Genomic DNA, 15,451 nt, shown 5'->3' with positions numbered 1-15,451 from the left:
ATAAAACAGAATTGATTTCATTAATTTCTTGATTGTTACTTCTTGGTCTATTTATTGTTAATAGATTTCAGTGCTAGCAATTAGCCAAAGTCTGATTTTTCATAGATCTTCTGACCATGATATATTAAGAAATCTAATGAATTTTTATACCAAAGTCCCAAATCTTCAGTTTTGCAAGGGTGCTAAACAGATAGCGTCATTTTCTGTGTTTGCCATGACAAGAATGAGGTAGGCAAGCAACACTTCCGGCATTACTTCACCTGGCGTAGGCGCAGAATTATGTAAGAATCAAAGGAGCAACAGAATGCAAAAAAGAAACCTCCCCTACAGAACAGTGTGTATCAAAGAGACCCTTTAAAGGTACACAGGAGAAAGGGGCCAGGACTGCTGAAAAGCAGTGTGTCCAGGTGGGAAAACAGGAGCTTCTGAGTCAGACAGACCTGGGTTCAAATACCAATGTGACCTATGGGAGCCAGGCCAGGGCTACCTGCCTTCTCTGATTCTACCTCCTCATTATTAGAAGGAATAATACCACCTACTTGGTGGAACTGTTGATGCAAAGACAATAAAAACAGCAAAATGCACAGTGAGTGCTCAGTAAACAGCACTTCCTACAGCTGCGACATACCAAGAGTTCCAGTAAGCTAAAGTATTTGTAAAAATTAACATGATCTGGGAAAACAACAACAACAACAAAAAAACAGACATGTTAAGGTGATATTTGTACTAATGAATTGTTTTTATTTTACCTAATTTTGCTTTAATGTTATCTTTTTACTTAGCAGTAAATATAGAGATGAGTAAATCAAATGTGAAACCAATACTTCAAAGAACTCTTAGATTTTCTTGGACTCTGAATACTTATCCCACAATTTTCTATTATATTGAAGTTTTTTAAAAGAGAAATACAACCATATCATATCATCCTTCTTCAAAAGTTCTTCAAAAGAGTGGGGAGGGTATAGCTCAAGTAGTGGAGCACGTGCTTAGCATGCACAAGGTCCTGGGTCCAATCCCCAGTACCTCCTCTAAAAATAAATAAACCTAATTACCTCCCCCTCAACAAAAAATTAAAAATAAACAAAAAAATTTTTAAGTTCTTTGAAAGAATTTAGAGAATATTTTGCTTTTTCTAAAAGTTATCTTGCAAACAACGATTTTCAGAGATAGGAAATCAAGCAGAAATTTGATCATTTGTTTTCTAAATGAAACGTTTCATTCTATCTTATTTGCTTCATGTTTACAGTATTCTTTCAGCTTCTTCCTAGGCCTCAGCGCGCTCATCTGTAAACAAGACAGATGGATCAGATGTTGCCCTCCAAGTTTCTTTTCGCTGTGGTACCCTGGAACTTGACAACCCTACAACGAGACAAGTACTTGTCGCTAGTACTGCACCTCTGCTTTCAAGAGCTCCTCCAACAGTCTTTTACCCGAGCGGTGGTCCCAGAGCTGAAACCATTACTGACTCATCACTGAGCTGCGGAGCCCAACGGGAGCTGCAGAGCTTGGAAATCCGCAGAAGAGACAGCAAAATGATTAATGATTTGATAACTGATCTTAAATTAAAGGGAAGGGCATGTGTATTAGATTAGAATAAAGAAGACTATTGGAGAAAGCTGATCATCTAAAAACATACAAAGGCAACTGCAGATAATGATCAATACTCCCTCTTCACTTTTACTATGAACAGTGTAATAGGAAATGGATTCAACATGGACCAGATCTTTAAAACTATGGGTCTCCCAACCCCTGAGGCCAGCGGCTAAGCTGTCTTTGCATCTCAGCGTCTACCACACAATCTCGCATCTAGGAAGCACTCAATAAACATGTGACTAAAGTTAATTAACAAAGTGTCATCTCAGTTTTTAAAGATCCAACCCACAGAGGTGCATTATTGAGACAGAACAGGAAACTTCTTTTCTTTTGATAATAAAAAAATTTTTTAAATGGTAACAGCCTGTAGGTGTCGACTAGAAACAGATAAGAGATAAAATTCATTATATTTCAAAGTTATTTTCCGTTAGAATCCTTTGAGCTGTGGTGACCCTGTCATGGACGGGCTTTAGCACAGAAGAGCTGAAGCAAGGCAGTCTCTCCTCGCACCCGAAGCTGGTTTGACCATGAGTGCGCCGACCGTCAGCCCCCATTGAGCGTGGAGAGTCCTAGCAGAGGCTGTCCTGACACCAGTGAGCACAGAAGGTGGAGGGCACAACCAGGTGGGCCTTCCCACGGGTCCCAGTGCCGGAGCAGCTCTTCAAGTCGGAGCGTGCGACTCCAGCACCCTTCAAAGTCATTTTCCACTCCCTAGCGGTTTACAGCAGGTGAGTCATTCTTTTGACCTCATTTTTCATGCTATTTACTGTCAAAGAGGAACAATCTAAACTGGAAAATCAATACAAGAGGCATGACTACAGAGCAGTGAAGCTACACCCAAAGGACCCAAACAGCAGCCACACGCTCCTGTGAAATTCACATTCTGCTAGAAGGGCAGCTCTCTCATCAGCCTCCAAGAGCACGACACAAGCTGAGACTGGTTCCCACCTGAGTGTCCCATCTGTCACTCGGTCCTCGAGGAGGGGCACACTGTCTGCCCACAGGTGGCCAACACTCAGAATGCACACCCCCTCCCTGTCCTTGCCCTTGTAAGGCAGGTGCCTTACAGAAAGTCTCTCTCTTCCCCTGTATAGCCAATGTACTCATTTTTTAGTTCCTTTGGAGACTTTCTGTTGAAATTCTCCCTTATAATGAAGTTCATGGGCTGGTGATGATCTTGGGGGGCAAGAAACCATATTACTGAACTAGAACTTTGAGCAATGTTTCAAGACAGGGGAAATTCATCTGAGTTATGGAACAGATGTGAACAGGTGACGGAAAGTTTACCCCTGGGTGCTCACCACTGACCACATGGCTGAGCCCCTTGTCAAGCCTTGTAACAGTCAACACACTACACTCTACCTGTGTTAAACACTTTATTCACACAGTTCATAATTTACATTCTCTAAACTAATCTCTGGTATACTGGTTAGAAGGCCAACACAAGGAGATGTGATAATAATTAGAAGAATTAATTAATTAATTAATTAATTAACAGAATTCTGGTCTAGTCACGATGGTGTTAAACTTCGAAATTCCATTAGGCCACCAGTGGCCACTAAATCACAGATAACTTATTATGTGCCTCCTGACAGAAGTACACACCACCACCCATGATGTACTCCTGCCAAAAAATTCAAATCTGAATCAGATCAGAGCTCTAGGTCTGATTACCAGTTTACAGAAAATACAGGAAACAAAGGAACATGTTAACACTATAAGCATGCAGTCAGCAAAGTCAAGGTTGCAGGAAACTTTACAGTAAAAATAATCCAGTTTTTCAACAAATAAGATGCAGAGGAATAAAGTGAGGAGGAAACTACAGATTAAGAGAGCCTTAAGCCACACGTGAACCAAAGGAAACCTTATTCGAATCCTAGTCTGAATAACCAACTATAAAAACATATTCAAGAACCATCAGGGAAATTTAAACACTATTGAATATTTTGATTTTAGGGAGTGAGTGCTCAATTTTTAGGTGTGTTAATGAAATTGTGATTGTTTTTATTTAAATTCCTGTCCCTTAGAAATACATACTGAAATATTTACAAGTAAAATTCTGTGATAATTAGGACTGACTCTAAAATAATCCAGTATTTTGGGGCTGGGGAGAGAAGGCTAAAAATGAAACAAGACTGGCCATGAGTTGACAACTTTTGAGAATTCACTATACTATCCTCCCTAGTTCTGTATTTTGAAATATCCCATAATTTAAAAGTTTAAAATGGAAAAGAAAGTGGGTCACTACACCAAAAATTCATATGTAAAAGCCAGGTTTTGCCAGATATATCATGGATATTCAGAGCATGGCACTGCATGTCCCAAAACTGCATTAGAATATGATTCCAACAGATTGTCACAGTATCACGATGCTTAAGTATACTAAGAACAAAATCGTTTCTCAATTCTTACATAAACCTAACCCCTAAGTACTGTGCAGTACAACACTGCATCAGAAACCACAGACAGATCAATTTTCAATACTGAGAACTAAGGCCTCAGTTTTCCAATTAACTTGATTAAGGAAACAAAAATTCTGCATGCCTGAAAAAACTTCAAGCTTCTGAAATTTACTCAAACTGGTTACAATCTAAAAATCTAAAAAAAAAAAATCTAAAATTTAAGAAAGAATTTTTAAAATTATACTTCAAATGCAGAAAAAGAAAAAAATTCAAAGCCAAAAAAGAAGTCAACCATTTGAGCAAGCTTCAATTAGCAACCCAAATAAGTTTTCAATTCCTTGCCCTATATAATTCTAGGTCAAGACCTTTCATCTGCATTTATTACTACTATGTTGAACCACTAAAGATTAATCAAAGTTCCCAAATTTCCACCTTCCACCACCTTTAAGAAAAAAATATGATCATTTTCATCCCTAAGTGCAGATGAAAACAGTCACAAATACTGATGAATGTAACACTGCCCCTCCAACCCCCAGAGCCAGGATGCTAGAACACAAAGTCACCACACAGCCAATTTCCTACCATAAATGACAAGAGGAACCAGCTATTCCTGAGAGCATTCCCAAAATTCTATTCAGATTCTAAAATGTATCAACTGCTAAGTAACAAGAAGCACTGAGTCAGGCACATTTACTCACTGGATAAATGAATGTGAAAGAATAAACAGGAGAAACAGTTTTTTGGCACTAACCTCCCTATCAGCTTCCCCTACGGCTGCCTTCCAGGGGCAGTGCTGACCAGTGGGAAATGGGCCAGACCAGACTGGGAAACAAAACAACCTAAACAAGGTAAGCAGCCTTGCAGCCCTTGTGACAGAAGCACAATCTTCCTGCCTCTAGTGTCAGGTTTAATATCCCAAAATATTCTTAACTCATAAAGAATGAAACCACTTGGAAAACCAGAAGCCAGCCTTTTAGGAGTCTTCTCATGCACTTTGGGTCCTAATTTACAGTTACAATCACACTGACGGTAGATCTTTTTTCCCTTCCAAAAGTCAACAGAAAGACTAAGTTATCCTTAACAAGAAAAAAGCTCATATAAGCTCCATTAAAGTCCTCAGAAACGTCTTTTTACTGAAACTGCTCTTTCAAAGATTGTAAATGACCAAATCAGTTTTCCAGGTCTCCTCATTTTCTCTGACATCACTGACTGTTCCTTGAAACCCCTCAGCACCCTGCGCCCTCCTGGCCCTCCTCTGCCTGAGTCTTCCACTGCAGCTGCAGAAAGTGGTCACGAGCCTAGTGGCTTAAAACACATATTTACTACCTCACAGATTTGGAGGTCAGAAGTCCAAACTCAACCTCACTGGGCTACAATCCAGTTTGGGCATGGCTAGTTTCCTTGCCTTTTTCAGCTGCCAGAGGCTGCTGGCACGCTCAGCGCGAGGCCGGTCCTAGGGCTGCTCCAATTTCTGGCTTCTACCATCGCGCCTCCAGCTACTGACTCAGTTCTCCCTTTTATGAAGACCCTTGCGATTGCTCACCTGGATAATCTTCCCATCTGGAGATCCTAAACTTAACCAAACTTGCAAAGTCCCTTATACCATGGAAGGTAACATAGCCACAGGTTCTCAGGATCAGGGCATGGTCAGTTACCTGCAGTTGGAAAATTCCAAAAATAAGCAATTCATAACTTCTAAATTGACCACCATTCTGAATAGCTGATGAAACCTCATGTCTACCGGCTCTGTCCCACCCTAGATGTGAACTACCCTTTTGTTCAGTGGATCCATGCTGCATACACTAACCACCTGCTAGCAAGGAAAACACAGCACGGCAGACCCTTAAACAGGGCTCTGAACCGTGCAGGTCCACCTAGAGACAGACTTTCTCAGTAAGTAGGTACCACACACTACATGATCCCCAGCTGGCTGGGTCCACAGACATGGAGCCCTGGATTTGGAGGGCTGTGTATGAAGTTGTGCACAGACTTTCCATTGCTCGGGTCAGCACCATACCCGTCAGTATTCAAGGGTCAACTGGATATACAGGCTTTGGCACTGCACGCAGTTTCAGGCATCCACTGGGGGCCTTGGAATGGTATCCCCCTCGGATAAGGGAGGACTACTGTATACCTTAGCAGAGACTCACAACCTACCATGAGGCACTCAGTAGTAGTTGTAAATTAACAATCTAATAAAAACTCTAACCAAAATATATGTATGCGTGTGTACATACAAACATATAAAAGAGCACATGGAAATGATGACATTCAAACATCAAAAACGTTACTGTCAAAGCACATTGAATAATACAGGAAAACAATTACAAAGGAAAATTAAGTGAAAAAAATCAGGAAGCAGGGTGGATGATACTAACTTCATAAATACAGTCTTCACAGATAACATGCAAACCCAACATAATGAAAATTTTTTTAAACCCAAAAGGAATACACTAAAATGGTAGTGGTATTCACCTTTGCATACATAGCCTGATTTTAAATTGTTTTCAACTTTGTCTGTATAACTTCACTTTCTAGATTTGTTTTACAACGAGGAGCCCACAGGTGTGGTAACTGACCACACGGAGTGAGCACGGAGACGCAGGCGTCACAGGCAGACCGCCTGGGCTTGAGCAGCTTCCAGCTCTGCCAGTTACTACCAGTGGGGCTCTGGGCAATGTCTCAGCTTCCCCGGGTGTAAAATCCAGACAGCAATGAAAGTACCTACCTCATGAGCTGTTGTGCGTATTACCCACAGGTCAATGTATTCGGAGAACTTAGAACAATCCTCGGCCCAGAGTAAATACCACACAAATGGGAGTTGCTGTCAGCTCTGCTGCCACTCGTGCTGCTGCTACTACTATTATTACTGGTGGTGTAGCTATCGTTGAAAATTACTTACCACTACTAAATATTAAAGTGGCCTTAAAAAATGGTAACACCAGGTATTGGTAAGGATGTGAAGCAACTAGAACTCATACACGGCTGTCTGGGATGCAAAATGGTGGGGCCACTTTGAAAAACAGTTTGATGGTTTCTTTAAAGTTAAACATTTATGTTTCAGTTGTCCCACCCCTAGGGATTTAACCGGCGAAACAGAAAATATGTTCACACAAAAATCTGTATGCAAATGTTTCTGATGGCTTTATTCATTATTACCAAAAACTGAAAATTATCCAAATGTCCTTCAACAAAAGTGGGTAGATAAACTGGTACATCCACAGGGTGGAGCGCCACTCAGCCACAGACACACGCACCAACACGGATGAATCTCAACGCATCGCAGCAGACGAAAGCAGCTGATTCAAAGCTCCGCACTGTGTGATTCGTCCACAAGGCAGTGGTCACAGGAACAGAAAACTGATGAAGGTGGCCAAAGGCTGGGGGTGGGAGGGAGCTGACTACCAGGAGCACAAAGGAACCTTGGGGGTAATGAAAACGTTTTATATCGACTGTGGTAGTGGTTAAACAGTTGGGTTCACTTGTCACAACTCACAGAACTCTACATTTTAAAAAGGTGAATTTTACTGTGTATAAACTATACTGTAATTTTAAAATACATAAAAATAAAAATAAGCAATCATTTAATTTTAACTTACCCACAAGCCCTGTCCAACCTTGAGCAAAATGGTGCTTAATGTGCACACACTGACAGCTTGGCTGTTTTAAAAAACTCACGAGAAGATTCCAAAGCCCAAACCGTATTATACAGATAGTATGTACTTGTCAGGTTTGAGAGTGGGGAATAAAAACGTGGCCGGGGAACAAATGAGTCAAATGTACTGCCCTCACCCACCCCCCAGAAACATCATAAAAATAAGCCTGATTTCCAAATCACACGGCTGAGGTCCACGGTGGCACGGAAACTTGAGACAAAAGCTCGTAAGGCAAAGGGCCAGGTGCCCAACATAGTCTGATGCATCATATTAACCAATCTGAAGAGGTGAACTACCAGAATGACTCAGAGTGACCGTTCTGGATCCACAGAACAAAGACCAACAGGACCTTCCTAATCCCACATTTGCCTTGGGCCTGACTCTAAGGAGAATTCACCAACATACCAGGGTAAGGCAAAAGTCACTTCACACACAGCACAAGAGGAGGAGTAAGTAATGAATCCAGAATAAAAGAGAAAGAGTTAAGAATACAAGTCCTATTCCAGTTATAAAATAAGTCGTGGGGATGTAATGCACAGCACGGTCATTAGTCACTAACACTGTAGTACATGTTCGAAAGCTGCCAAGAGAATGTATCTTAAAAGTTCTCATTACAAGAAAAAAAATTTGTGACTATGTAAGTGACGAGATTTATTGTGGTGATCATCTCACAGCGTACACAAGTGTGGAGGCATATGTTGTGCACCTGAAACTAATATAATTGAGGTCAATTAGACCTCAATTAAAAACAAGAATACAAGTTTTACTTCACAAGTTGGCCCACATACATTCTGCTGTGACCTAAGCTGAACACACGTCACCCTAGTCTCTGCCTTTCTTCCTTCCCTCATCTGTCCCTGACTCCACCTCTCTACCAGGGGACACATCATCTTAATTTCCCTGAGGACACAGGGCCAGACTAACAAAGCTCTGGAGGGACAGAGGTTACTACATTACTCCAGTCTGGGGAGACGCTAAGGGCCTGGTCGTGGGCTCTGAGACCACTACAGAACCAGCCTGGATTTCTGAGTCAAGCGTAGCATCATCCTAGTCCCCCGAGTTTCCCTCCAAATGAAGACCGACCAGACTGGACCAGAGACAAGCCCTGTGTGGACCGACAGCAGTACCCTCCACCACACTCAGCACAAACATGAGGGCCAATGTAATACACAATGAAGGCACAGCAGGCCTCATTCTAACAAACCCCAGAAAGCCTCCTTTCCAAAAGCAGGCAGTGGCCTCTTATGCAGCCCAGCAACTCAGGAGACTCAGCTCCATGAGCCTGTGTCGGACCTAGAGCTCCCAGGATCATAATGCTGAGGACACCAGACAGGTGCTAAGAATCAACCTTACCAAATACATACATACATACTTAAAAATGAAAGAAGTTTTAAAAGTACCAGCCCACACTTCACACCCCATAGTGGATACACATACAGGGAACGGGAATTCCTCTGCTAGCAAACTCGTGCCTCCAATGGTTATATAACCAGGTTAACGCTCCCTTCACTGAAGACGCTACATACACACCAAATCTCACTTTACCTGCCCAGGTTTAGTTTGTCTGCTTCAGTTTCCAAGGCTTTCATCAGAGCAGCACCTCCTCCCAGTCTATTTCAAGTATCATTAACAGGCCCCCTGGAGCTAGTTATCTCTGACGCAAGCACCTCGTGGCAGAAGCAAAGGCTGCCGAGACAGAAAGGTCTCTAAGTCAAAAGCGGCATCCAGGCACCATGACCTCAAGTGCAAAACATGTACCATGACCTTGAGGGAGAAGAAAAATCATCCCCTCAACATCCCCTGGGGGGTTCTCCCAACATGCCCAGATGGCAGCCCCCAGTGGTCAAGAGGCCACGGCCAAAGCAGAAGAGAGAGTGGGCGCAACTATCCTGGTAATCCACAACGCGCTTGTACGGCAGGCGGTGGTTCTGACCAAACAATCGGATGGCTGCGCCACTCTCCACTCAGAAGCACAGTCATCACGACGCTGCTCAGCCACTGGCAGCTCCAGTCTCTCGTTTTGAAAATAATCTTTATGTAGCCTAAGAGTGCTTCAGACCACAGAGAAACACTGCAACTCTGAGGAAACTGACTCGTAAAGAGTTCCTGAGCCAAGAAAGGCCCCTAGTCTGGATTCAAGCAAAGAGACGGTCTCTCAACATAAGGTCTGTGAGACCTCAAATCCTCAACAGCTTCATCTCTAGCTGAATCTGTCCAGTTGAGTGCACCGCGCCAGTTCAACTCACTGACAGCCTGTAAACAGGCGCAACGCCACACTGCACTTGCACGTGCTTTTAAGATCCCCAGCTGTCAACTCTTTCCTCCTGAACGTGAAAGGAGCACTCACAGAGAGAAGGTGCACTTCGCAATCTGGGCTGGTAGGTAAGAGAGAAGGAAAGACACCAAGGCGGCCAAAGGGAAAGGGCTCAGGACAGTGGTTCCCTGGTGCGGGAAGAACCACAGGCCTGACCTCAGGGAGGTGCTGTTCTCAGGGCACAGTTAAACCGTCTGCGCTGAGGGCCGGGGTCACCTTAAAAGAAACGGACTACAGGGTTACACTAAGAAAACAGAGCTTCAGTAAAGGACCACGTGGACCAGAAAACTGGTTTCTAGTTCCCCTTCCTCTGTGGTCCCTTGACGTGGTTTCTTTCAGAATCTAGCCCTCAATCTCCTTACTATTCTAAATACATTAGAAAAGTAAAAATTCATCTTTTCAAAGAGCTCAGAAAGTTAAAACAACGAACGTGGCCCTCTTCGTGTCTTACTCATTCACGTCCAGCTCCTCATTAGGTGAGCTATAAAGCCCCTAGGTTTAAATCTGAAGAATCCGTGCCTAAGGGCAACTTCTCTCCTTTCTAACCATGGGCAAGCAAGTTTTCTGAGCTTCAGACTCCTCACCTGTAAAATGGTCATTGTAACCACACTACCGGCCGCGCCTACTTCAAAGGATCCCTGCGAAGATCCACATGCACGAGAAAATACAAAATAACTTTTAAACAGCAAAGGACTATGCAAGGGTTGGCTGCTACCTTAGGTGGGGCGGTTATGAGCAGGAGAAACATGGGTACAAATGGGGGGAAAGAAGGGAAGGTTCTTCCACCTGAAAAAGAACTGCAAACATAGCGAGGACTAATTCTAAGCTATTGGCTAATACGTTCAGGGACGTGGGATGACACGAAATTGCATTATTATTTGTAAGTGGATTCTCATGCTAACACATTCACTCCGCAGACAGCAGAAGAGGAAAATAAGGAAGAGCAGGAGTGGGTGTCCAGCTCTCTGCTCACCGAAACACCTGCCGAAGTTCCACTTGGGGAGGGAGGGCGGGTCGGTCACGACAGCCAACACTTACTGGACGCGGGTGCACAGGTGTTATCACCGCGCTCAGACCCGTCAAGTTGCCCACAGCGCGCATACCGCAGCTCTGCCCGCGGCGTAGACGAAGGGCTGCGGGGCAGGGCAGACAGAAGGAGCGGGGGAAAAAGCCACTCCGGGGTCTGACAACGCCACTGCCTCGGCCGATGGTCTCCACAGGACGACGGAGGGAGCAGACGCGGGCGAGGAGGCGGGGAGACACCTGGACCTGAGGTCGGCGGTGCCCGGAGACCCCGCCCGGGGACGCACACTGGCTCCGGTTCCGGAACTGCTGGCCTCGCCCCAACCCGGGGACGAACCCCTCAGGGCCGGCGGGACCACGCGCCCAGGAAGCGGGGCTTCGGAAAGGGCGCCCACGAGAGGCACGAGCCCACCGGACGGCGAGGACGACGCGGGCCCGAGCGCTGGGAACCAGGACGACCCAGGGAGGCGGGGGGAAGCACGGGCCCCGGCCGCGAGCCGCGGGGCGGCGTGGCAGCGGCTCACCTGGTGCAGGGCTGTCAGGCCGTCCACGTTGGCCGTGTCCACGTCGGCGCCCCGGGCCAGAAGCCGCCGCACCTCGTCGGTGTCTCCGCTGGAGCAGGCGGCCAGGAACACGGCGCCGTCCTCGAAGCGGACCCGCGGGCCCCCGCGCCGAGTCTGCGGCGGCCGCCCCGCGCCCGGCCGGTCGGCGGGCTCCTGTTCCGTCAGCGAGCCCCGCCAGCGCCGCAGCTGCTCGGCCCGCCGCGCCCGAGCCGACTCGGCCCGCTTCCCGCCCAGGTGCTCCAGCTCCGCCATCGCCGCTGCCGCTCCAGGGCCGCCGCCGCCGCCGCCTCCCAGCGCCTCAGCCGGGAGCGGAGGGCGGAGACCCGCGCGCTGCCATCTTTACTGCTCCACCGCCCGCACGCCCCGCGGCCTCAGCACGCAGGCGCGACGGCGCCGCTGGTCGTCATGGGACTCGTAGTCCGAGGCCCGCGCCGACGCCCTGGCCCGGGGCGCCGGCACCCGGGTGGAACTACAAGTCCCTGGGTGCATCGGGAAGAGGCGCGGCCCGGGACTCCCCGCTGGCTGCGGACGCGCGGGGTCACCTCTGCCCCAGAGCGGGCGCTGTCCCGGACCGGAGTCGGGCTCTGGGGGCGCGCTGGGAGTCGCAGTTTATTCCTGTTGTGACTACCGACTAATCTGGGCTCCCTCGTTATCACTGCAGCCTTGTGAAGTGAAAAAGGGGTCGGTGATTATCTCTGTTTTCTCTGGCGGAAAACCGGACGGAAAGTACCCGAAACTCAAAACCGCGTCCTGCTTCTAAATCCAGTTTTATCAACACTGTAACGTGGGCGCGTTAACATGGAGCCCAGACAAGGTCCTGGGGAGGATGCACGCAGGCATGTGGGAAGAGCGTTCACACTCACGTTCAGTTCACGTCCCTGCACAAGTTGCTGGATGTCTCCGAGCCTGTTCCCTTGTTTGTAAAATGGGAATAATAACCTCCTAGGGTGGTCGTGTGGTCGAACAGGACCGTACATGCAAGGATACCTGGTACTACTATCCCTGGCGTGTATCAGCCCACAATAAATACTAACTTCCCTACTCTCTCCTCCTCTTCTACCCTTTTCGTGGATCTTAAATTCTGGACACAATGGATGTCTTGTCTTCCACGATTTCATCCTCAAAGCTACAAAAAGATACTATGGAACATGCCAAACTCCTAAGGCAGCAAGTGGCCATTTTCACATTCTCAGTCAACTTGGTTATAAAACCTGTGAGACTGACTTAGTAAGCATACCCCCCAGGGCTTTGCCCTTGGACAAAATATAATTAAACGTGGTATCCATAACGAGAGAGAACAGGTACAATTATTAGGTTCTTTAAACTTTCTGGTATGTTTGAAGTTTTTCATTTTAAAGATGCTGCAAAATGATTAGGTCATTGTAATGGGAAACTATTATATTCTATCATATATGCATTTGCCTGTGCCTCAAGTTCCCCTGAGACAAAGCGAGAATCCAATGAAAAGTGATGTATAAATGTGGAGTATTATGTTTAATAATACTATGTCTACCCAAATATGCTTTAATTTAGTATTCTTAAATACTTTACAAGCACTAGTTAAGTCATACAGCGTCTTCGTGAACTGTAACAACGTGCATAAGATGAAAGGTGCAGCACCCTGCACTTCATACAGTCATGCTCTCCTTGCATTCAACCAGTCACCATAGAACTTGTCATGCCTCATCATTTACTGGGATCGCTGATAATTAAAACTGCCCACAAGCTCTCAGATAGACTCGCCCTGTTAAGATAAAATGAATATTGATATTAAGTCAGATGGGACAGAATACCCAGCTGGAAACCTAATCCTCTTCAAGAAACCATTATTACCCAAACTCTGCCAATCTGGCAAGGAAGCCAAAAGGTGAGAGGGGGCAAGTTGTTGGCATAATGCAAATCCATATGTGCCATTTTAATATTATGATCTTGGTGTACGACAGCTGCTCAGAAAAACTGTATAATTGGATCATGTATTTTACATACTTGCTTTCTAATAAGGATTTCTAAACTAGGGTAAAATTTTCGTAGATCAGTAATGTTACATTTCTTTTGGATGTATACATTTTACATTCAGAATCAGCAAAGAAGAAATATCTGGTTCCACTTGTATAAATAACCTAAAATTGGCCAAGTCCAAGTTAAATCTTTACCGCCCTGAGAGGTATCGACTTAAATTTCAATAGGAAGAATTCAGTCTCAATACTAGGAAGTTCCAAGGACTACTTCCTTATTCTATTTTACTTGCTTTCTTCCTGAGGTAGTAAGAGTGTAATACCCTCTTTGGAAATTTAAAAGAAAAATCTAAGTAGTTAAGTTCCTTGGATGATTTAAGTGCATACATACCTGGAAGGAGAGGACTGTATCTCCCAGCCATAGAGATTATGGAGAGCAGTGAGAATTATTATACTCTAATTAATTTAACTCAGCCAAAAAAAAAAGTTCTGCTACAAAAAAAAAAAAAATCAATCTGTGTATAATGTCGTGAAAATTTTTTCAAAATTAAAATCACCTGTTTTTTTCTGAAACATCTCCCAGCCAGGGCTCTCTGAGAGTAAACTTATACATGATAGTTTAGATTTCCTAAATACTGTAGAGAAAAAAATTTACATACAGGTGAATAAATCCTGACATATAATCCTGTGTATAAATAAAACACATTTTTGTACTTTTTCCCCCAGTTTTATTGAGATGTAACTGACATACAGCAGTGTAAGTGTAAGGTGTACAACATAATGACTTGACTTATATATATCATGAAGTGATGACCACACTAAGTTTAGTGACATCCATCATCTCATATAAATATATTTTCCTTGTGATGAGAACTCCCAGAATTTACTCTTTCATACATAACATACAGCATGTTAATTGTACCTATCATGTAGTACATTACATCCCTAGTATTTATTTACTTTATAAGTAGAAGTTTGTACCTTTGGCCACCTTCATCCAATTCCCCTGCCTCTGGTAACCACAAGCCTGATCTCTTTTTCTGAGTTTGTTTGTTTCTTGAAGTGTAATTAACCCACACCACTATGCTGGCTCCTGGTGCACAACATAGTGATTTGCTACTTCTGTACATTACAAAATGATCACCAGAACCTTTGTACTTTTAAATGTACTAAGTGAGCCTGCTATGATGCACATAAATTCTTGTATAAAGTGAGGAATCTTTTTTAAATAATAATTTCCCATACACTTAAAAATAAGCTACAGGTCTCAACTACTCATCCCAGAACAGCAGGAAGGCATCCACAGACAATGCAGAAACGAATGGGCTTGACAGAGTCCCAGTAAAACTTTATTTTTGGACACTTAAAAAATAAAAAAAAAAAAGTAAACTACAGTATTAGAATACTCCTTGTTTTAAAGCAGTGACACCTGTACACACAGTTCATGAAAAGCTTTCCGCACAACATAACGCCATTTGCAGCAACATGGATGCTCCTGGAGAATGTCATTCTAAGTGAAGTAAGCCAGAAAGAGAAAGAAAAATACCATATGAGATCGCTCATATGTGGTATCTAAAAAAACCCAAAAAACAAAGCATAAATACACAACAGAAATAGACTCACAGACATGGAATACAAACTTGTGGTTGCCAAGGGGGCGGGCGGTGGGAAGAGATAGGCTGGGATTTCAAAATTGTAGAATAGATAAACAAGATTATACTGTATAGCACAGGGAAATATACACAAGCTCTTATGGTGGCTCACAGAGGAAAAATGTGACAATGAATATGTATATGCTCACGTACAACTGAAAAATTGTGCTCTAAACTGGAATTTGACACATTGTAAAATGATTATAAATCAATAAAAAATGTTTAAAAAAAGAAAGAAGAAAGAAAAGAAAAAAAGAAAAGCTTTCCGCGAGGCCTCCGCTCCCACCGGTTAC

General features: G+C 44.3%; 1 protein-coding gene across 23 annotated transcripts in view; it reads right to left on the bottom strand.

Moving 5' to 3' along the window:
• The window catches only part of PPP1R12B (protein phosphatase 1 regulatory subunit 12B), a 135,333-nt gene extending 123,117 nt beyond the window's left edge, over positions 1-12,216 (bottom strand). For 7 of the 23 annotated variants that reach the window (XR_004314755.1, XR_004314756.1, XM_032466931.1 and 4 more), the window contains exon 1: positions 11,513-12,213. Coding sequence is in view for 19 of the 23 variants with exons in the window: in XM_032466931.1 (XP_032322822.1) it covers positions 11,513-11,803 (291 nt within the window). In the remaining 4 variants the exon portion in view is untranslated. Of the gene's footprint in view, positions 1-11,512 lie in introns of all 23 variants that reach the window. The other 16 variants (XM_032466937.1, XM_032466938.1, XM_032466936.1 and 13 more) reach the window with 12 other exon arrangements.
• Positions 12,217-15,451: the final 3,235 nt, after the last annotated feature.

This window comes from Camelus ferus, chromosome 23 (genome assembly GCF_009834535.1).
Source record: "Camelus ferus isolate YT-003-E chromosome 23, BCGSAC_Cfer_1.0, whole genome shotgun sequence".
NCBI classification, from domain to species: Eukaryota; Metazoa; Chordata; class Mammalia; order Artiodactyla; family Camelidae; genus Camelus; species Camelus ferus.
This window is presented reverse-complemented; position numbering and strand designations above follow the sequence as displayed.